The 24,418-nt window shown below is 40.9% G+C and overlaps 1 protein-coding gene across 2 annotated transcripts in view; it reads left to right on the top strand.

Moving 5' to 3' along the window:
- The window catches only part of Ccser2 (coiled-coil serine rich protein 2), a 107,727-nt gene extending 85,526 nt beyond the window's left edge, over positions 1-22,201 (top strand). Inside the window, exons 9-13 of one of the 2 annotated variants that reach the window (XM_032919240.1) lie at positions 2,532-2,618; positions 5,716-5,805; positions 11,486-11,570; positions 16,018-16,057; positions 21,702-22,201. In XM_032919240.1, coding sequence (XP_032775131.1) covers positions 2,532-2,618; positions 5,716-5,805; positions 11,486-11,570; positions 16,018-16,057; positions 21,702-21,765 — 366 coding nt within the window. In that variant the 3' untranslated portion in view covers positions 21,766-22,201. Of the gene's footprint in view, positions 1-2,531; positions 2,619-5,715; positions 7,728-11,485; positions 11,571-16,017; positions 16,058-21,701 lie in introns of those variants that run through there. The other variant, XM_032919239.1, reaches the window with a different exon arrangement.
- Positions 22,202-24,418: the final 2,217 nt, after the last annotated feature.

Genomic DNA, 24,418 nt, shown 5'->3' with positions numbered 1-24,418 from the left:
GTAACATTTGAAGCTATGAATAATAGAGGTATCAAAACACTAGGCTTTTAGCAGGCTGTAGTAACATGTGCCTTAGATCCCATCACCCAGGAGGCAGATTTGAAGTCTGCCTATGCTTCACAGTGGGTTCAAGGCCGCCCAGACAACTTAGTGATATACTGTCATAAAAATGATATGAGATTGTAGCTTCAGTGGCCAAATACTTGCTTAACATCCATAAAATCATGCATGAGATCAATTCCTAGTGCAGGAAACAGGCCAACCTAGAGCTTTGCTATCCGGGAAAACAATCAGATTTCTTCTGAACCTTTGCCATTTATGAAACTAAAGTGGTAGTTTTTAAATTATCCCTTGTTGGGTGGGAAGTAATTTACGCCTGTGTTACTACTGTTGCTTATACCAAGGAGTAATAATTATCAAAATAAGGTCTTCAATGAAATTAAATTGTAGTATTTCATATATTCACAGAATTGAAGAAACATTAAGATAATGAGATTACCTTTTCCATGTTTGCAAATCTAATTATAGAATTGATGTATATTTTAATAAGTAATTGAAAGTATTGTAATTCTCATGATCCTTAGATTTCAGTAGGTAGCTCCTTTACAACTACTTCTCAAGCATACACAAATACTCTTGGTTCATTTAATATTTTCAAATAAAGGTGTTCACATCCCTTTTCCAAGGTATAATTGCCCATGTTTGTTATTGCAGTAACTTAATCTCAGAACATTACTGACTTCAGATAATATAATGATACGTTTCAATTACACGTGATCCATAGGTGAGCTGAAATTCTGCTTAACTTGTCTTCTTCAATCTGAGAGCCAAACTGAGGGGTCAGCCCTGTGTTGTGACATAGCATTATAATATAAAGGAGAATGAACTTGGGAAATTCATGTGAGTTCTACTTAGACATGGCAAATGCTGCTTCCAGATGATTCAGATGGCCCAGGCTGGAAATAGAGCAGCATAGGCTGCTTCTAGGTTTCTGAGTAATTTACCAAGAGCCAAATAATATACAAAGCAATCATAATCATAAGACTATAGCACAGTAGTAACACTAGGTCAGTACTCTGGCCTTTTCCATGTGGTGCCTACCTCTTCTTACTCAGTTACTCCCAGCCATGGCATTCCATGGTCCTGATGAAGTATTCCACATCAGCAGATCTGCAGAACACTAAGTTTTAAAAAGCAGTTTCATATCTGCATCCAGTTTATAACCAGTGATTTTAATGATCTTGGAGTTTAGTTAAAATTTCTGCAGCTTCGTGGCTTTTTTCCTCATATCATTTTTCTCTCAAATTTTATGAAATTTTATATATGCAAAGGATTAATTTTCAAACAAGGTCTCATGTAGTCCAGGCTATGCTAGACTGTGTTATGTAGCTTAGGCTAACCTAAAACTCAAATCCTCCTGTGTTCACCTGGAGCTGCTGTGGTAACAAGGATGTGCCAACCACCACACCAGGCCAGGAACCTGCTGTAAAGAGACAAAGCCAGCTTCTCCTTTCCCCTTGCCACGCTCATGGCTTCTCATCTCTAAGCTGCCCATATGTTTAGTATTACATGATACTGAAACTGACATTAATTTACGTCCTATTTCCTCTGTACCTAGGCAGATCACTTGTTGTGTATTTCTTATTCAAGCTGAGATAGAATAGTTTATTGTGTCCTCTGGTCTCTATTTCTTTTGATTCATAGCCATTCATGTCATTCGAGTGAGCAAGAAACAGGCTTGACTCCTCCCACTAGACATAAATTGCCTGTGATCACCTTGGTTCAGGCTTCTTATCTGGAGTATTGCAGTGCCCTGGGTGCAGCTTCTGGTTGCAGTATTGGTCATGTCTAGTTAATGACGTTGGCTGGTACCTTTCTCTTTAGTTCAGGCAGCACTTGTCTGACAGCGGCTCATTGAAGAACACCTCTCTCCTGGTACTTAGCTGGCAGATTTATCTTTTGCTGACTTCTGAGCCAGTCTTGAAAGTTCTACTATACATTAGTTACACAGTTCTACTATACATTAATTCTCTTTGTCCTGCCCTTGATATTTTTTTTTTTTTTTTTTTTTTTTGGTTTTTTTTTTTTCGTGGTTTGGGACCGAACCCAGGGCCTTGCGCTTCCTAGGCAAGCTCTTTTGAGCTAAATCCCCAACCCCGATATTTTCTTGCAACAGACAATTTAGAAGTGTCCTTGAAATCTTAGTTGAGTGAATTTTACATGTTGATTTCCTTTCCTGTATAACCTTGGGCTCAGTTTCTTATTATGTCAATGCAAAGCAGTTAAGCACCCTTGTAGTCAGGGTCAGAAATGCTGCTCCAGGAGGCAGCCTGGTGAGTGGTAGTGGCTATTTCCCTTTTCCTCACTGATTACATGCCAGTTGCCATTAGTTTCACTACCATGAAACTATTTTAAAGTTGTTAGTGTAAGACTTCCTTTTAGATAAACGAATAATTCATTCATTGCTTGACTTCATTGACTTTATACTTCTCATTAGAATATTTGACATAACAGCATTTTTCATATTTCAGAATGAAGATTTACTAAATGAAATAAAACAACTTAAAGAAGAATTAAAGAAAAAAGATGAAAAAATCCAACTATTAGAGCATCAGCTTGTAAGTATTATAACAGACTAAAGCCGAGGGTCTTCAGTGGGGCGGTGTTTGCTTCTATAAGACCGAGTGGGAGTGCAGCTTGACGTGACTTTTGACTCTCGAAGGTTCGTGTAGCGTTGTGTTCCGAGAACCCATGTTCCATAGAGTGTGTGACTGGACTTTGACGTACAGTGCGAAGTCCCCATGGGGTGATGGAGAGCGTGTGACTGGACGTTGACGTACAGTGAGAAGTCTCCATGGGGTGATGGAGAGCGTGTGACTGGACGTTGACGTACAGTGCGAAGTCCCCATGGGGTGATGTAGAGCGTGTGACTGGACGTTGACGTACAGTGTGAAGTCTCCATGGGGTGATGTAGAGCATGTGACTGGACGTTGACGTACAGTGTGAAGTCTCCATGGGGTGATGTAGAGCGTGTGACTGGACGTTGACGTACAGTGCGAAGTCCCCCCGGGGTGATGTAGAGCGTGTGACTGGACGTTGGCGTACAGTCTGGACGTTGAAGTCCCCAGTGGGTGATAGAGCGCAGATGGACGTTGACCTGCGTGGGTGACTGGGCGTTGGCGTGACAGTGCGCAGTGAGAAGTCTCCGGGGTGATGTAGAGCGTGTGACTGGACTTTGACGTACAGTGAGAAGTCTCCACGGGGTGATGGAGAGCGTGTGACTGGACGTTGACGTACAGTGCGAAGTCCCCATGGGGTGATGGAGAGCGTGTGACTGGACGTTGACGTACAGTGCGAAGTCCCCATGGGGTGATGTAGAGCGTGTGACTGGACGTTGACGTACAGTGTGAAGTCTCCATGGGGTGATGTAGAGCGTGTGACTGGACGTTGACGTACAGTGAGAAGTCTCCATGGGGTGATGTAGAGTGTGTGACTGGATGTTGACGTACAGTGCGAAGTCCCCACGGGGTGATGTAGAGCGTGTGACTGGACGTTGACGTACAGTGCGAAGTCCCCATGGGGTGATGTAGAGCGTGTGACTGGACGTTGACGTACAGTGAGAAGTCTGCGTGTGACTGTACAGTGTGAAGTCTCCACGGGGTGATGAGAGCGGCGACTGGACGTGACGACAGACTGGGCGGGTGATGTAGAGCGTGACTGGACGCTTACGACAGTGAGAAGTCCCCTACGGGGTGATGGAGAGCATGTGACTGGACGTTGGCGTACAGTGAGAAGTCCCCATGGGGTGATGTAGAGCGTGTGACTGGACGCTGACGTACAGTGCTGAAGTCCGGGGATGTAGAGCGTGACTGGACTTTGACGACGCGAGAAGTCTCCATGGGTGCTGTAGAGCGTGTGACTGGGCGTTGACGTACAGTGAAAGTCCCCCCGGGTGATGTAGAGCGTGTGACTGGACGTTGACGTACAGTGCGAAGTCTCCACGGGGTGATGTAGAGCGTGTGACTGGACGTTGACGTACAGTGCGAAGTCCCATGGGGTGATGTAGAGCGTGTGACTGGACGTTGACGTACAGTGTGAAGTCTCCAAGTGGAGATTCTTTGATGGCCCATGGTTGATGACCTCTTCTGTGGGGACGTAAAGTTTATTTTCCTTTGGCCTGTTGATGAAGAGTAAATGACTTTCTTTCAGACATGGTTTGAGAAATGAGTGCCTGGGCATTTTATCTCTGTGAGCAGAGACTAAATACTTAGCCTTAAGTATTGTGTTATACTGAAAGGATTCTAGAGAAGTAGTTTCATGTCTGTGGCAACGATAAATAATTTCTCAGAATGAGGCTTACTTGAATCTTCTTAATTTTATAATTGTTGTAACTTTGAATGTTCATAAGAAAACTACTTGTATAGTACCTTGAATTCAGTTATAGGATAATTTGTAATATCTAAAAGGCCAGGTAAATAGAACTTACTGCATAAAAATTGCAAAAAACCAAAATATTTGTTGAAAGCCAAAAAGCAATATGACAAAGCAGATTCAGCGTCACTGATACTAATGTCATCGAGAATGTCAAGGATATAACAGCGAACTGTGCTACTAAGGCCCTATTACAGGTGTCCAGCTCACGAATAGGAACAGACAGATCGGATGTGGTTAAAAGGGCAGTTGATTAGAATTGAGAAGAATTTATTTTTGAATTGATAATATTCTAGTCCGGTAAAGTCAGTGGATCATTAAAGAGTCTCCTCAGGATGAACAGCAGAGAAACAGACACGGCACCTGAAATGTTTGTATTTAATACCCAGGAGAGTGCCATCAGAAATCCATCTAAGAAACTGCCTTTAACGGTTGTTGCCAGAACAGTTTCCCCAGAGAGTTATAAACAGACATCTTGTTTTATAGGGCACCATCATCAGCCTGAAGTAGAATTCCACCAAAGTCCAACTTTGGGGACCAGTGAGTCTGCTGAGTTTGATTGCAGAGCATAGGTGAGGGCTTGTTTAAAGGAGCATGGGTGAGCCCACAGCAGCTACACCACTGGGAAGTCACCCCACTGCTGCCTAGGTGGAGGTCCCTCTGAGTTAGTGCTCTCTAGAATATGAACTCTAGCATTCCCTCAAGACAACAGGGCCTCAGATACTTGGGCAGAAGTTGGTCTAGGTAGCTGGAGGGTGCTGAAGAGCGTCTAGAATCTCAGCAAATTAGTGGAACCTTTCCACACTGTCTAATGCCATCAGGCCCAGCCTTGAAAGTCTCTTGTAAGTAGTTCCAGTTGGCCTGATGAAGGTCATGTGAGGGGCATAGGACAGTGCTTTACAACAGCAGGGTCAAAATAGATCAGAAAAGGAATATAATTCTCAGTAGTATTCTTTTTATGCCCCCGACTTTTACATATATTTTATATCTATATGTGGTATTATATACACATAAAATTTATATAGTGAGGTTTTTTACACAGTTTGTGATCACCAAGAGAAATTTTGACCATTTGAAATGTAGCTCACTGGCTTTCTCTTAAATACAGTCCCTAAAGAAGGAGAGATGCCTGGCTAGACCTCGGTGTGCGATGTAGGCATCATGTCTGCCGTCAGAGCATCCAGAGCTGCATTGTACTGTGCAAGTGGATGAGCTGGCCTCTAACTGCCGGCGTGTGTGTGCTCGCGGAATTAAACCCTTTCAAACACTTGTCGTCTTCTCCAGGCAACCCGCTGTAACTGCCACCAGAAATGTAAAGAGGACAGGCGTGCATATGCTGATAAGTTCACGCAGACACCCTGGAGGAGATCTCCGGTAAGTTCTGTTCTTCACTTCTGCCCTTGCTATTGTGCTTGTTGCTTTGAGTTTTAATCTAACCACTAATAATTTTGAATCTGCCATTGCTATTTTTTTCTTTAGGTGAGCTGCTCTTTGCTTTCTCCTAGTTGTTATGTGCTTTCCAAAGCTTCTCTTGTGTGCTCTGTACAAGCGAATGTGCTTTTAATAGCTTTTCCATTCTGCATACTGTGGCCCATCTTATTTGAGTGTCCACTCTTTTCTCATTGCATGTTTTTGTGGGAGTAGTGATACTGTTGTCCCACTTATACAGTGTATCCCACAGTGAAGGTGTATGATAGAGACAGTGTATTCCCTTTCGTGTTGAAACTTTCCCAAATAGGTTTTACTATTATAATGATAAACTATTGAGGGAATTAAGAAATATTAATACATGAAAACATAGTTGGAGTATGGTTTGTTTAAAACAGTAGGAAATAGCTACTAAATATTGTTCATTTTTTTTAAAGCGTTATATATCAAAATATATTTAGTGCTAAAAGTACCTTGAATACCTGGAACTCGCTTCAGGATGTCAGACATTACTCTATTGTATGGAGGAAGTAATAGATTACTACTAATTAGAGCTTGGTATACTTTGAGATTCCTTTTGTGTTCTATATTGTAACAGAGTTCCAGTAACACAGATTAATAGGGAAATATAAAGGCTAATATAGTCAATCCAACTGAGGAAAATAATAGGGAAATAAAGGCTAATATAGTCAATCCAACTGAGGAAACCCAACTGTGAACCTTACTTTTGCTTCTTTTCATGTAATATATAATTGCCTTCTCTGTTAACTTACTTAAAGATCATCTTGGTTCTTGAAGAAAAAGTGAGGAATCAGAGAGGGAAATACATAGATAGATACAGCAGACTGATAAAAACAGGTGCAAGGTCTGAGAAGGCCAGAGGATGGGGAAGGTCCAGCCAGGTGAGGAGCTTGTGAGGGAAGGTGAAGGTGAAGGAGGCCTCTCACAGGAGGTGTGGGAACTTAAATGTTTGGAGACAAGTCTGAGATGAGAGTATGTCCTGTGTCTCTCCATGGGCATTTAATCTTTCTAGGGTCTCCAGTTTTCCCGTAGACTGTTTTAGTTTTAAACATCGCTACTTTGCATCTTCAGGGAAATCATTAAACTTCATAGTTTCCCCGGCCCCCCGGCCCCACCTCATTGTTCTCAGTCAGGGTATTAATCTGCCTTCTTAAGTAACTGTATAGAACAAGTCTGGTGTATTCCTGATCAGTTCTTATAGTGATCTTGGGAGAATTAAAGTCAGGGCTTTAGCAAAGCACTGTCAGAATCTCAGGCTGCAGCTTTCACCTTTACTTTTTTTTATAGGCATTGCCTGGCCTTTGTTTTAGAAATAGGAATAAAAGTCAAGGTATATAGTAAATAACTATTACACGTCCTGTAGCAAAGAAATGGCTGTGACAACATAACTTAGAGGACTCCTGACCAGCAGTCCACAGTCCCTTCTCCCCTAAGCATACGGAAGAGCCTTGGCAGATGAGAGGTTTTGAAAGTTAGAATGGGAGGATAGGGCCATTTTTAACTACAGGACAGCTAGGAAAGGCAGTGAAGGGTGGCAACAGTAAGTGCACAGTTAGTTAGGCCGGAACACACATGGGTCCTAAGGAAAACGGTGAGAGTTAGTGTGAAAGCTCGTAGGAGTACAGCTGTAGTCAGAAAGTCTAATCTAGGAATAACTACTGTAGTTTCACTGGAGTTCATTCAGTGAATAAATACATGTGTGTTCATTTACAGTAATATTTATCTGGTTAATAATGAGTTTACTGTGTGGTCTTTAACCCCCGGTTCATTGGACTTCACTTGAAATACATTATTTTGTAAACAGTTACTATAATTATAGTGATTTTCCTTTTACACAAAAAATATATCTTGTTCCAGATGTTCTTTTTTTTCTTTTTTTTAAAAAGATTTATTTTATGTATGTGAGTACACTGTCACTGTCTTCAGACACACTGGAATAAGGCACCAGATCCCATTACAGATGGTTGTGAGCCACCATGTGGTTGCTGGGAATAGAACTCAGGACCTCTGGAAGAGCAGCCTGTGTTCTTAACTGCTGAGCCATCCCTCCAATTTCACGGATACTCTTTTTAAAGCAGGAGTTCAGCATATTAAGACAAGGGTTAGGTGATACAAGGGTGGGTGCAGTATGGTTCTTGTTTGTAAATTTTAGGGTTTTTTAGGCAGAAGTTTTAGAAATGAAAAAGCTATTTAAAAATCTTTGTAGTGTAAGCTCTTTTTATTTTTTAAATCTGCCTAGGCCTTTGAGAAGATTGCAGATGATAATCTGTCACATTCACATTTTCTCATAACATCTTGAGACAGCTTAGTCGTTTTTGACATTGCTACAGTCACTTGAGTATACACATGAGAGCATGTACACATGAGAACTCTGTGAACATTATCTAAATGTGAAGCGAAGAATCTGCCTGCAGTGAAGGATAGAAAGGGGTGATGGCTGAGGGGTTTGCTGACTGTGGTTTGTCAGAGCCACGTAGGAGAAGGAAGGAAATGGGATTGGCAGTAAAGAGACAGATGCCTGAGGACATGGCTGCTGGTGACAGCAGGATGGTGGGAAAGCAAGCACTTTGAACCAGCATGAATTTCCTCTGGAGGTTTGACCAAGTGTGGTTGGTATCCACGAATGGCAACAACACACGAGAAATAATAAACAAGGCAATAGAGCCGAGGAAGAAGAAAAACAGCATATAGATACTTGTATGCATATTACTTTGTGCCACGCTCTGATCCACTAAGAGTAGAAAAAGACACAGCCCCAGCCCACGGGAAGATGCTTGCTTACTGTGACCAGCAGTCTGCCTGCATAGCTCTGCACACAAGGAAGCCAAAACAGACGCAATTGTTCAAGTACTTGCATGACTCAGGAATGCTGTGGGAGGCTGCTGCTCTGAGAAACCAAAGGTCATTTATTTTGTTTTTCTTTTTGTTTGAGACATGGTTTCACTGTTTAACCCCTGGCTGCCTAGAATTCGCTGTGAATACTAGACTGGCCTCAAACCCAGCCGAGTTCCATGTTTCCTGAGTTTGGAGATTAAATCACCAACAAGCCCAGTTAAGGTTCATTTTAAATGTCAAGCTCCAGAGCCAGCTGTGCTTGGTGCAGTCCCGTTGATTCCAGCACTTGGAGGCTGATGTAACAGGATGGCCAGAGTCCAAAGCCAGGCTGTGCTTTAAGCTCACGTCGTTGCTTTTCTCAGACATAGTCTTTTCCGATCTTTGTACTAGCCCCACTCTTAAGAACAGCATTGTTTAATATTGAATTCCAATAATAATTAAACAAAAGAAAACCATGAATTTGAGAAGGAGTAGGGCATATGGGAAAAATTAGGAGGAGGGAAATGATGTGATTATATTGAATTGAAAATTGTGAAGTAAATAAGTTGGAACATAAAACAACATAGGACAAGGATGAAATTCTATTACTCTGCGTACTTCCAATATTGTTTTAAAACCATTTAAGCTTAACATTTAAAGGTAGAAAATCAGTTCTCATATTAAATTTGAAATTATCCTGATAGATTCTTGTTACCAGCCAGCCATTTGTTTGAACACCTTACCTTAAATAATTAAAAAAGTTAACCTCAGGCTCCATCAGACAGCAAAGAAGGTTTAAAGGATCCATGTCCTGTCATATAATCATCTGGCCTGGATTACCACTGAAACAAGTGTGGGAGTATGCAGACTGTCATGTCACGTGGAAAGGCTGTACAAGTTAAAATTCTGTTCACAGTGGGACCTAATTCTACTTCTCTCTCCTGACTGAATAACTTACTGTTACATATGAGAGAATCAAGGAAAATGGTCTGGTATTTATTTCAAAATGTTCTGTTGGAGTAATTTCTAACACGGAGTATATAAATCTTAGTTCACAGCACTGCATATAGTAGAGACATATACAACATCGATTGAAAAGTGGAATAATGTGTGTTTAAGCAGTCATTTCCCTGTTTGTGCAGTAGACTCCTGATGTCAGGTTTTCCCAGTATATTTTTATAAAATCAGAAACCTACCACAGATCCATCCCAAAAGGCATTGATTTCTAAACTTTAATGTTTATAATTTTATAATTTTACTAGCCCGTTTCCTTTTTTCCCCTACTTTGGTCTGAGAGATAGGATGGCAGAGTAACTGAAACAACAGTGTATCTCGCAGAATTCTCTTTTGAGTAATTTCCCATGTGATTTTCTTTGAAGTCCAAATCATCCCCTGGGTGGGATGATTGGTTAACATTTCTGTGAAACTATCCTGATTTTAAACTCAGATTTGCCACTCCTCTTCACTGGTAGTTGCCATAGGACATTTGGAGATTGTTACTCAGAGAGAATTAAAGAATATATTTCATTGCCAAAGGGTCTTATTTATATATTTATTTGTTATTGTTTTTATATTTGCCACTCAAAAGGGTTTGTGTGTGTAAACACACACACACACACATTTGTGAGTCGTCACACAATTGCTTTTACATAGTGTAATATTAATCATTTCAGGCATCAGGTTTTGCATATAGCATGTGCCAGCTACCTTTATAAATACTGGCAGGGGCCCTGTGCTTCTGAGATTTCACATTCTGCACACAAAAGGTTAACTGTTGATGCCTTACACTGTTAATCATGTTGTGCCTGGAATTATTTTTTCAAGGCCAATAACAAATTATACATTGCTTTTATAAGTATCTGTCATTCAATTTGGACTTATTCCAACATGGAAGACATTTTGAAGCTGTTCTGAGTATGTGTTGGAAGAAGCAGTGTTGGCTATGAAGACTCAGAAAACAGCCTAAAGCAGCAGAGGTGGCTGGGACCGGGACCGCTCCATCTCACAGGTGGCTGGGACCGGGGACCATTCCATCTCACAGGTGGCTGGGACCGGGACCGCTCCATCTCACAGGTGGCTGGGACCGGACCGTTCCACCTGTGTTTGGTGTCTTATCAGTGAGGATCTTTTAATTTGGCTACAGTGTGAAGCTGAGGCAAGATGTGTTTCTGACTCCGTGGTGTTCAACATCTGACTTACAGATGTCTTCCTGTTTTAGTAAAACATGATTAGTTAAATTAAGGACCGTCAGTTACTAACACTAAAAAGCATGTGTCACCTATGTCTTGCATGTCACACTTTTGTAAGAACTTACTGTCACAATATCCTAATTATTTCTAACCCTGGCTTCCTTTATTTTTGTGTTCTAATCTTTTGAAAATCTATGACTTAAACATAAAAATTTTTGTGTGCTAATGTTTGATTTACTGATTCATAAGTTAATATTTCTATATGTGAATACATATAATTTATCTTCCCTTCTATAGTGCTCTTCTGCAGAATAATAACCTGATACTTAAAAGATATATATGGTGGTGGGTTTAATGCATACAAGAAAGGCTTATTTGTGTGTTATCTATAAAGAGTTGTGAGATATTTTCTGTAAAATGTTTGACAACTAGATTTTGAATTCTGATGTGTCATTAATTTGAGTTGTTTGTAGGTTAAACAATGAAATTTATTTCTCATTGACACTGTTGCTGTGTTATTTAAAAAGCGAAAACAAATGTGACTTTGGTTTCTCTGGTTCCCTTCTTCATTATGCCTCCCTACCCCATCTCTTTCTGCACAGGGTGGGTATTCTGCTCCCTCCTTCTCTCCTTGGCAGGGCTCCTTCCAGGGGATGCCACGGACTGTTCCACCGCACCGCAGACAGAGTGAGTCTGTGTCTCTCACTCCCACCCTGCTCTGGCTTCCCCTTCATGGTATTCCCTGCTGCATGGCCCCTCCCTCTCCAGTGCCTTCTTTCCCTTCCGGTAATCTGCAGGCACCTGCAACATGAGCATTCCCTGTGGTCTGCTCTCCTAACATTTCCTTGACTGCATGCAAACAAACCTCTACTATGGCTTCCTGAAAGCTGCCAGGGGTGAATTTCACCATAACGCTGTTGAGATCTTCCACTGGTGACCCTAGACCTGCTGGCATGCATCTGTCTCTAAGTAGATGTTATCAAGATCATGCAGTATACAAGATAAAAATTGTTTTTACCTACTTATTTTTAAAACGTACACAGATTTGATGGACAGATGCATACTGTTTAGGGATCAGGCTTACTAGACCATTGCACACTTTCAATATTTCCTAATCAAAGCCTTTGATTGTATTTAGTTACCATCTAAAGAGTCTTTTAAAAATTTTCAAGACCATTTTAAAACCACTAATGACTTTAATAATTTCTTAGCTGCTTCACAGCCTAGAAGCAGTGGCTTTGAATATGCATGGTTTACTAACACTTTTAATGATTCAGTTATTACTTGACCTTCCACACATCTTGACTGCTTTAATTATGTATTGTACTATACCTGGTAAGTTGGCTTTATTTTATCTTTTTTTTTTTTGAAAAGTCACCTCCTCCAAAAGCTAATATTAGTGAAAAAGAGTCAATCAGAGCTAGTTCCACACCTTCTCCATGGTTTGTTCTGATTCCTACCACTTTTTTCCACTAATTTTCTTTAGGTAAAGTACAAGGAGTCCCAAGGGGAATTTTAATCAACTAGAATAAAATTTACTTTTTGAAAAATTATATCTTTATCAAATTATAAATAGTTTGCATGAATCCCAGATAAAATAAGGATTAGTTCTATAATTTGGCTCTGTTAAGCTCTCAGGAATGAGTGGATAGTTCTTTCTGAAGAGGTTTTCATAGGATCCTTGTAACCATAGCTACGGGATCATTACATACACTTCAGCATCTCTCACTGAGTTCAAGAGGTTCTTTTGGGAGAGAAAGATGTTTTAACTGCTATACTGAGTGTCACCCCTGTGGATAGCTGTTACCATATGCTAACCAAGCTATTTTTCTACCTCCTTTAGAGTGTTTGTGTATGTGAGAAAGAGGGGGGTGGGATATGAAGTAAGGGCATGAAGTCAGGAATGAAACCAATGTTTTTTTCAGAGACACTTTAGAATAGGTCTTAGGTTTCTTTCTATACTAAATGAACATTCAACATGATAGTACCTGTTTCTACATTTACGTAGTTTTCGGTTCCCAGCACTCAGTTGTTACATTGGTTGATTATAACAGGTGAGAGTTAAGGAGTATTGCTTTCATTGTAATGTTTCACTTTAAAAGTTCTTTCTGATGCCTACTTGAGCATTACCTAGAGTGTTTATCATTAAATGTAGAGGCCGGGAGTGGGACTGAGTCTTCAGAAGTAGCAGCTTGGGTTTCTTTTGAGTTGTAAGAGTGAGTGGAAGATGTTAGACGTGGCAGATACAGTGTGGAAGGAAGGTAGCCTTTAGAAAGCACACAGAGTGAGAGAGTGTCAGTTATTAGGAGTATGTACCCAGGCCATTTCACAAAGCTGTACTGGCCAGAAATATTACTAAATTTAAGAATAACTCTGAGAGAAGTATAGAAGGTCCCAGCTTTACATGGCTTTCTCTAGAACTGATGAGTTGTGTTCTTTTATAATTTTTATTAAAAATGAATGCTAATATTTACTTTGTGCTACCTTTCGATTTTAAATAAAATCTTTACAGGGTACAGAAAATAATCTCTGTTTAGGTATGTTGAACCTCTTCCTGCTGTGTCTGTGGAGACTTCCGTTAGTAGCATGAGTTGCTCCTTCCGCGCTAACGCCCACCTCCATTGGATTAAGAATGATGTAATTCCTGCTGTAGAGTAGAAAAAATTAACTAAAAAAAAAATTGCTTCAGGCAAGCAGAAGGCCTTACTGACAAGTCCAGATAGCTTTTCCTACCACACTTGGTGCTTCAGCATCATATTTAAGAGCGACACCATTTGTTGCTACACCTAACATCAGAATTTCCTCTTCCTTACGTTACTTAAAATACCTTAGTGATTCTCTGTAACTGTTGTCTGTGTAAAGCAGCTTAGGTGGGAGGAGCCTAAAGTACGTCTCCTTCTGTCCTAACAGTTCAGCAATTTCTGGATGTGTTTCTTGATGCCTAAATTTATATTCTAATAATTATATTTACCACAATCACATTGAAATGGTAGAACTTATAGCCTGCCTGTTTTCCACAGCTTGCTCTCTGCTTTTTCACTCTTTTTTGGCTCAAGAATTATGTCTCAGGGTTCATGGCCTTAATCTAATAATTAAATACTACACTTTGGAAATATTTATGTATAGTTTATAAAATGTAACCATATATTTAAGAAAAGGATAAATATAACATTGAATATGTAGGTATTTTATTTGAATTCTCACTTCATCTCCATATAACTATAGTCAGAGCCATTAATTATTCTAATTTTGTAGTCAGAAATACAAATCAGTTAATCAGAGTGATGTTGTAATTTGTTCAGGGTAAGTCAACACACTACAGTTGAATTTTATTCTAAATCCAGAGCCTTTATCTTGCAATTTATTGTAGATACCCTTTTCTGTAAAATTTAAAATTTCCTCTGATATACGGTATAATAAGTTCATTATAAAGGAGCTAAAAGAACTTAAATAGTTGTATGTACTTCCTTCTAGTCTTTTATAAGGAGATAATCTTTTCTGGTTCTAGATACTTTTGAATCATATACACATGTTTCACATAGTATAACTCGCAATCACTCTTTTATTGGTGGATGACAATGTATTATTATTTGAGAGAATTATGATTAAATCTTTTTCTTTTAGTCCACAGAAATTACTGCAGTGCATTTATCTCTGTGTGTAATCCAGTGCCAACACGTTCTTAGCCAGAGCTCTGGAAGGAAATCATTTGCTGAGTGCCGTGTGTGTTCCCTAGGGGCAGTTACCATGTATATTTCAACGGCCAGACATGCTGATAGGCTTGACTTACATGGCCCAATATGATTGACTCCGAGATGTGATGTCAGTCAGCTCTGACTGCACGATTGCGTCAGCGGTGTGCTTTTATGAGCGATTAGCTTTGGAGTGACTTTTCATAAAATTAAAGTATTTTGCTGAAATGGAAACTAGGGTAATTTGGTAGAAACTGAACTAAGCCATTTTTTTTTTCTGTAATATCATATACCTTTGTAGTCAACTTCAGATGCTATCTAGCATAGTTATTGATTGGTTATAGTCTAGCAGGACTTCCCATAAACCTAGACCTGTGTTAGTTTCTGTCAGTGTGTGACCTTGTGGCCGGTGCAGCGTTCAGTATTTCCTGTCTGGGGCTTTTTGTGATGGCCTCTCTGCCGATGGAGAAAGTATCCTTTAGCCAGCCCTTGTTCAGAGGTGTTGCTCTGGCAAATCACACCCTGTTATTAAAGGATTTAGACATGTTCTCTCTGAACTCCCAGGTAGATGTGAGAGAGTGTAAGAGACGGTGCATGGAGCCAGCGCTCTGAGTGACTGCCCTGCAGTAACTGGTCACCTCTCACCTCTGGTGACTTAAAGGCCTTACCTGGACCTGTGAAGTCTGTCCCTCTGTAGTTTTAAGTAATGTACATGTTAATCCTATGTCCTCTTAAGTTTTCTGAGTTCTGGGGGTATCATTCTGAAATATAGAGGACAAAAGAGTATTCCTAGTTTCCAAAATCACCAGGGACTATGATTGGATTCATTTGAAGCTTTTCTATAGAGGGACTTGGTTGAATATGTTGTCTTCACAGCGATGTGTGGAAGGTCATGTATCATTTTATAGTGTCATTTCTAAGTTGAAGTCCAGTTAGCTGTACCTTTAAGAGGCCTTTAGTGCCATTGCAGCAATAGAAACAAATGAGCAAATACTAAGTATATTTAGTTTTATAGTGCGCTATACGATTTTTTAAATTACTAAATTTCTTTTGCCTTTTTTCTACCTTCATAAGGGACTATATAGGCCTAATCTCCTTAGGTTTTTGGAATATTAGTATTAAATTGTTTAAAAATTCTTTTCAGTATTATGTTTGGTAAAATTCAAGCGATCCCTTTGTATAAGAAGTGTTAAGCCTACTTTTCTATGAGCATGAATATTTGTACTAACTTGTAAACCACTTTAGCAACAAAGTATAAACTTATCAAATACGACTCATCATGTGCACTTAGACTTTTACAGTGATGGGTAATGCTTAGACAGACAGGCGGAGCAGACACCTTGGCTGCTGCGCAGTTGTGGCGACTCTCAGTGTTCCGTCTGGTCTGATGCCGTTGTCCTGTCTCTCTCTTGTCTCTGCTCTCCCATTGTGCCATTGGCAAGGAGCTGAGAAGTTGGTCCATTACTTCTCTGACAAAGCGTGGTACAGTACAATTTCAGACTTTCCTCCACCTTCCTCATGGTCACCTATTGCTTTTCTGTTTTCTCCCCGTTTGCATGGTGCATGTCAGAGCGCGCATGCATGAGATTACAGGCATGTTACAGGTGGCTCCATTTCCATCTGCCCTTTAAGTATTGATGTGTCTTTAATAATAACAATGAACTTGTATGTAGCCCAGAAAATTATTGTGGGTATTTCATGTGTGTTATGTAATAGCAGTTTTATACTTGATTTCCTGTTTTCTACGTTTCCAGACTGGACCATTTTTACCAGAGCTTGACACTTTAGCTGCCATCTTTTTGCTAGTAACTGGAGGGGAAGGATGCTTAGGAAATGCAACATGATAATTAGAGACTTTGGCTGTGATGAAACAGTAATGATGAGGAGCTTCCCTTGGGGTTGATCCAGTGAGTCACCGTGGAGCCACACAGACTGCTCCGCCAGTGGGTTTGGGCTTGCTGTGTCTAATTGTGACTCTTTCTAGGTGAGGATCAGCTGAGAAGCAAGTGGGAAGTTTTTCAGGAAAGCTGTTACCTGTTTGATGGTGTTGGACATGTAGATTTCATGCACTGCAACTTTAAGATAATCATCTGATTATATTGTGCATTCTGAACGCCCAGGAATTTATACTGGTAGCCAAATAACATGACGGCAGTATTTTAGTGCTACACTTAAAAACCTCTGATGCTTTAAAATAGATCTTTGCCACTTGTTGATGAGGTGTGTGAAATTTGGACATTACTTCATTAAACATCTGTGTACCCATTTAGAAAAAGAGTCTAATAAACTCACCCACAGTCTCAGGAAAAGTAGCCAACACACGTGCAAACTTGGAATTGGGGATCCTGTGCTTGGGCAGAAGGAAACCCGTTTCCCAGTCTGGAGTGTAACATTTCTCCAGTACTTATAAATGCGAAGCCTTGTGTTAAGGACCTGATAGTCTTGCTTTCATTTGCAGAAATTTAATTAAAAAATTTCATTTCAGGGCACTGTGATGATTTGCTCAGTATCTCACCAGTTGTAAAGAATAGATGCAAAACTCAAGCTAACACCCGTCTGATTCTAGAAGCTGAGTAATTCAATGCTGTGTTTGACTGACTAGCTCCATCACAGAGCCATCCAATAATTCTTTCAAAATTTTAATATACTTTAATGTTCTAACTCTAGTTCTTCAGTCGGGAAGAATAAAGGAGTCGTACCTTTGACATTATAATACACACGGCTACTTTGATTCAAAACACATGGCTGTGACTAACTTATTGAACCGTGCATTTGAACCTAGAAACCTCATGTTTTGTAGGAAGTAGTTTATGTTGATGTGATAACGATCTTGGCTCTTCTACCAGGCTCACTTACAAAAGGCATATACCTTGAACCTACCATGTTAATACTCTAATTCTCACAGGTGACGTGTGTCAGGAAGCCCCGTGCCATATGGCTCGCATGTGTAATCGTACTGTTAGAACTGGAAAAAGGAACTAGCTACATGCCTGTTGAGGTTGATGGTTTTTCCAGTCTTCTGAGCAAGAAATGCCCATTCAAGTTAAAGCAAAACAAAACAAACGGAAATCACTTGATGGCTAAGCTGGTCATTATGAAAGATACTTCTGTTCAAGTTAATATGTAATTAACATCAAACTTTTAAGAAAAGCGGGATTGTTGTTTTCTATTATCCAGACTTATTTGTCCATTAATTTTTAGAGGTTGATTTTTGTTTAACCATTAATGATCTGTTATTGACAGACATAACCAGTCATCTTTGCTAGTTTATAGCCAATTGAGCCATTCTGGAATACACAGCTAACATTCCCTTGCTCTTTATATAGCAAGCAAGGATTCAGTCAGCACTGTGGAACACATACTAGGAGTGCTGAGGAGCATGCAAGTCAAAGTGTCATAGAGCTCGCACAGAGACTCGTGGTCTCCGGTTATCCTTGCAAGCAGTCCAAACAGGCGTCCGAGGGCTTCGCTATAGACGGCCATCGAGCCATTGCACAACTTCCCATAGTGCCTGTTGCTGATGTTGTCCTTGACACATAACCATTTACCCTGAGGACTTTGTAGAATCGATAGCGTTTGCAGAGTTCATAGAAGGCGGAGTTTATTCCAAACTCTGATGAGAGACTTGCACTTGCGGAGTCCAGGTAGGACTAGCCTGGACCTCAGTGTGCACTGAGAACATTCCTAACAAATGCTCCACAAGTTCCAAGGACGGAGTACTAAGTGCCAGTCATCTGTTACTACAGGACGATTCCTGGATCCCCCAATGGTGCTTGGATTTCTGTTGCCTTATAGGTCTTGTGAGCCATGGAATGCCTGGGTGCTTCCTGGGAGACCTTGTCCAGATAGCAGGGAATACTGTGAATTTCCTTCTCCTCGGTCTGATTGACTTGTCTTACTGCACAATTGTACGCTGAATTATCTTTTACTGAAAACTTTACTGAGCTGTTGGTGATAGCGCAGTCGGCTGTTCATAGCTCACCCCTGACTAAATACTCAGAGGTTCTTCCCCTCATAGAGTCTCTCGCTCCACCAAAGTGAGATCCTGAAGCACTCTGAATCCTCTGCCTAACATTCGTCAGGAGCCCTCATTGTCCATAGTTCGGTGCCTGTTGGTACCACCCTTGCCAGTTCCCCCACAGTGCTCTCTCCACATAGTCATGGCGGCCATGTCAGAACTGTGTGTCGCTGTTAGTCCTGGTCATGAAGCAGCCCAGCAGCCCTCTTTTCCTGGCCCCCCACCACCCGGGCCGATGCTGTTTCCCCTTTAGAACCTCAGTGCGACCATGGGTCCATTCTGTATGTCTTCTCTCCAGTCAGGCTTTTATGTTCTCTTTGGTCACATGCTGTGAGGAGTGGTTTTCTTTAGTTTGCCTGCTCTGTTTAAGAGCTCTGTCAAGCACAGGGACTGTGGAGTGGCCACCTCTGGGTTTTCTCACTTCTAGCACTATGCATTTTAATACACTTATGTGTTTTGAAGCTGTTAGTGGGTAGCTTGTTGTTTGTTAGTGCCAGTCTAGTCCATGTTGTCGTCTTAGCCCTCACAGTATAGCAATTTTTAACTCTTCCTTGAAAGAAACCTTTTCTCTTCATAATGGTAAGAATTTTCCAAACTACAGTTTTCAAATATGAGGCAATCATTTTAGGATAGGGAAATTAATTATATTACTAATAATTTTTGGAAATGTAAAATTATATTATTTATCTTATAAAAATCACTGTTTATTTCTAACTAGATGCTAATTTAGACTTTATTTGTGTAACTAGTCAGTCTTATTCCCTCAGATAAAGACTCAACATGCTATGTTCTTAGAAGCTTTGTCACTTTCTAATTGTCAGTCTTGTAACTGGAGCTGTGTTACATTGAATATGTGCAGAGCATCCTTCTGCCCGCTGTGTTTCCATGTATTTCTCTCTGAGAAGTAGGGAGCATGAGGAATCAGCAGTGTGAGTGGACGTTTGTGTCCATCAGTGGTCTGCTGTGGAGGGGCGGCTCTCTGACCGCTCTGTCTTAATAAGAAAAGGAGATTTTTGCAGGCCAGTAGCATGTTTTTGTTTCTAGGGATGGCCACTGATATTTTCAGTTTTTAAATTGCTTTAAGATCTTTTACATTGATATAAGAAAACTTTATGGTTTGGAGGTGGGAATGAGCAAGGGCCCTGTGCTTGGCCATTAGTGCTGCTGTTCTCCAGGCCCTGCGTTAGGGAGATCTTGACGTCCTTAGTATGGTCCTGCTTGATCTCTCTTTTTGACATTTGTGATTATTTTTATATGCTTACTAGGTCTGGGATAATTAGCTTTGAGAGGTGATTGGGCTAGCTTTATTTTAAATATTCTGTAGTTAGAGTTAATGGTGATATTTATTTCTCTGTCCAGATTAATTTTGACTATTGTTTAGCCGTTTAAATGCTTTTATTTTTTAAGAACTTAATGAATGCATACGATGGTGTGATCATTCTCACCCCTCAGTTTTCCTTATCCCCTCTACCTCTCCATCCCAACCTTGTATTCTTTTTAAAGAGTAAAAAGGAAATAACCTATTAATCCGGTTTTGTTGCCCATGTTCTCCTTGGTTTATGGCCTTACACTGCAGCTTCGCCAGCCTACGAGTGGTTCATCCTTAAAGAGAACAGACACATTCCCCCCAAATCTGTTGACTGGTTCATAGCTCCACGGGAGTGGGAGCTTGTGGGCGCCTCCTTCCTCCATGCCGGAGCGTTGACTGACACGACGTCTTATGATTCCTTCTCACCTTTTAAAGCACCAGCACCAGCAGCCCTCAGTGGTCCCTGCTGAGTGGTGATCCTGTTCTCAGTCAGCCCTAGCCATGCCTCACCAGTCTGTCACTGCTGACCCTGGGCAGCCACTTCCAGTGTTGATCAAGGAGTAAAAACAAACAGTGATGTGGTGAGAGAGGTCCATTCCTGCAGGAGGAGTGGTGAGAGGCACTGTGTGGGTTTCTTCTTAGGCTAGCATAGTTAAAAAGTATTTCATTGGTGAAAAACGATTGATTAAAATTCACACTTCAAACTGGGAGTTTTTGAAACTTTAGCCCAAAGCATAAAATAAAAAGTATATATCTGGGAGAGGAAATGGTTAGTTAGTGATTGATTTAACTAATCCCTATATTAGTTTGTACCTTTTAAAAACAAAAACAGAAACAAGAAACTAAAAACTGGATAGCTAGAAATGAAGGACATGGTATGCTCTCTTGAGCTTGTAAAGGTGTTGTCACAGTAGGCTGCTGAGGGCACACACAGCTCCTTGTCCTTAAGAACACGTCTTCTGTGCTCTGCTCCTAGTTCTAGGTGCGTTCATCTCTGTATTCCCTCAGCTGTCACTGCAAAGACTTTGGCTTGCTGGGGGCAATGAGGGTGGAACTTAGTGCTTTGCACATACTGGGCTAAGTGATTGAAAACGTTTAAACTGATACTATAGCCTTTTCTTCCTAACCTTGTATTTGGTAATTCTCAAAAGAGACACAGCACTTGTCAACAAGCATTTAAAAATGGATTTTAAAGTGGATAATAGGTAGAGAAATGACCCTGGTTAAGAGCTCTGAATGCTCTTACATAGGACCAGGGTCAGTTCCCAACCACATGGCACGTTAGAACCATCTGTAACAGATCCAGGGGATCTGATGCCCTAATTTAGCCTCCACAGTTACCAGGCACACACATGGTGCACATATGCACATATATGTAAAACAGTGGTGTGTATAAAATAAAGTGGGTGCTATCCTGAAGGCTACCTTTACATGTGAGTGCCACGTAGAAACATTCAATCAAAGAGCTACTGAGATTCCTCCGCTCTGGTGTAGATGAGGCTGAGGATAAATGGAGCAGTGCAGAGATTCCCGCCCCCTTGGTAAATGACCTAAAGGTTTCCTTTCGTCCCGTAGTTTGGATCTTGTTCCACAGTGTTTGCTGCTTGTTTCATTTTTGTTTGCATTATCATTTTTTATGTGTCATGAGTTTGCTTGGATATTGCAATTCATTCTTTAAAAGCCACATCTTTTCCATATTAAAGTATAAGTGATAGTTTTGCCTAGTTGTAATTAAACTTGAATTAATTCTTGGTGAATTTCTAATATACATTATTGGCAATGTTTTTGAATTTTAACAGCCTCAAGTACTACAGCCTCCCAGCAGCCTTCCCAGATCTACAGACCACGCCCAGGGAAAATTAATAAAGTCACAACGTATCGAGGCCCACAGTGAATCTGCAGTCCAAGGCATGTGTCCAGGCGGTGCACGTCCAGATGGGAGCTTTACACGTGGCTCGCAACAAGACAGCCATGGTTTGGAAGACCGTCCTTTTTCGTCAAGCCCACAGTTCACAGTGGATGTGGTGAAGGGCAAAGCTTCTGAAACGAACCTGACTCTGAATGCTCAAGAGCCTTATCATTTGGCAGAGAAAAAAGCCAGTGATGCGCAGTTTATAACTCCTCCTCGGACACCTTCCCAGTCAAGTATAGTGGACCAGACTAAGAGGGGTGGAAGAAACCAATGTCCTCAGCCCAAGTCCTTGCAGCTTTTAAAGCCATCCAACTTGAGTTCTTTGACACCTCCTCCAGATTCTGATTCATCGCCAGGTAGAACTTCTATATGTAAGAAGGCACCAGGAGTCACACCTTCCAATTCAAAACATCAGCCAACACCTAATCCTAACAATGTCGCAAATCATTTGAATCTGAAAACATCCAAACTCCGTCCCCCTTCAGGCTCTTTCAAGCAGAAACAAGCAAGCAGTCCCCAAGCAGAGCCTCAGACCTTCCAGGCCAAGACAAGCATCCCGAGGCCCTTAGCGCGGCCAAAAGAACTGCATGCCCCACACAGCAGTTTGCATTCTGGGGATTGTGTGGCCTCTAATCGATATTCTCGTCTTCCTAAACCAAAGATACATTAAATGCATAGCCATCACCTGCCAGTTTGTCCTGTGAAAACAGTCTGCTCTCTAATAGCTTTATGTGCAGCTTATTTCTATGTTGGAGGTTCCATTTCAGCAAATCTTAACATTAAAATGCAGAAGCTTCTACTAGCTTGGCTCCTCCATTTTCTATCCTGGTTGAGTTACGTACCGTTTGCACAGGCTTGTCTCAGGTAAACACAAGTTTACTTCTCCATCCCAGAGGCCAAGTCCCTCCTCATGGAAATACTCCATTTTTCAGGCAAGATGTGCACTTTGCTGGATTAGTGCTGTTGTGGGACATAATGACAGGTTATCAGAATCTCGCCCGCCATGCTTATTCTAACTCTTGTCAATATGGCTGCTATTTTAACTAGAGATCCATAGTGGTGATGGAAGGTAGTTGTCTGCGAGCAGGGTCCTGGCCAGCTTTTGTATATTTATGAGGTCTATGCAAACGGTCCCCAGTGAGGAAAGATCAGGCTCGTAGTGGGGGAGTCTTACCAGTTTTATCTTTCCTTTCATAATCTAGTCCTACTGTTTCTCCATTTGTCAGACAAATTCCTACGCTGACAGTTATCATTTTATGTAAACCAGTTCTGTGCTGCTGTAACATCTTGTTTTCCACACACATCTACTCTTTGCTTACATTGCTACTGGGAACATTTGGAGAGCTTGGGAGGCCGATGATACATCAGTTGTAACCTCTGTTGGTGCTAGAGTTTCGTGCTGCAATTGAGTTTTGAATCTTAGTAACTTATGGATCCATCGTATCACTTTTAAGTTTCCATAGCATACATTGAAAATTTAAAATTAAGTCTTTATTATAATATTTGTATTTATTGACTTTTTCTTAATGTCTGAAGACTGGAATAATGGACTTGAAATATTTGCACAAAATTTTGGTGGGCTATAAAAGAGGGTTTAAAAAAGCTTATTTTCTATAAAAAATGAATTAAAACACTTTAAGAAAAATATATAAATTTAAGACTATCATAATAAGTCACTTTTCTGGGTTTCCTAAGTTCCTCTTTTCTGTTGCTGTAAGGTTGAATGACAGGTTCTTGAAAAGTAGATTTTGGGGGAAAGATTACGTTGTAGGTAGGAAAGAATACTTTGTGAAGAGATTGCTCCAGATGTCCTGTTGAAGGCAGCTGCGGGCCTTCAGGTGACCGTACAGGAGCCCAGCTGTGCTGCTGGCCACTTCTCAAGCAGCTGAGTGAATTTACTTCATGTGTGCCCAAATCATGCCATCCTCAGGCTGGTCATCGTTTGTTCAATTCACATTAAGATTTCTCCGAAAGATAACCTTACAGGATCAGTATCTTACTAGCTGACCAAAACGTATCAAAAGGAATTATGGCCCAAACAATTGAATATCTATCTACGGCTTCCTTTTTAAATGAACCTAGGTTACAAAGAGAAACATGATAGCAAATGCATTCGTGGAAAGTTGCAAAGCCACATTTGCTGCCCTTTGGGGGCAGTCTTCCCTTAAATGTCAGAGCCCCTGAAGTGAATTTACTCTTTGGAGATGCACACCTTTTTCCAGCTTGGGAAGGGGAGCATAGTCTCCCACTTCAGCACCTCAGTCAGAGGAAGCTTGGGACTTGCTGCACATGGGTAGGTGGTCTTGAGCCATCGCTGCTGTGGGCAGAAGCACTGACTGTTCCGGAAGTGAGCCAGGTTGGACCCAGGTGTTGGTGGGCACATCCGCTTCCCTCATGGAGAATGAAGACTAAATGTCATGGATTGCACATCAGCTACAATCATAGTCTAGTCCTCGCAGTAGAACATACTAATGTATTAGGTTTTTTAAATTCGAGACTTGTATAGGCTTTATGGAATACGTCCACAAATTGGTTTATCCTTAAAGGAAAGTTTGAATTTTTAAATTTATTTATAAATTATAAATGAGGGAAATGTCCTTGTTG

Source organism: Rattus rattus, chromosome 13, assembly GCF_011064425.1.
Source record: "Rattus rattus isolate New Zealand chromosome 13, Rrattus_CSIRO_v1, whole genome shotgun sequence".
Lineage (NCBI taxonomy): Eukaryota > Metazoa > Chordata > Mammalia > Rodentia > Muridae > Rattus > Rattus rattus.
Note: the sequence above shows the minus strand (reverse complement) of the source record. Positions and strands in the feature narration are given on the sequence as shown.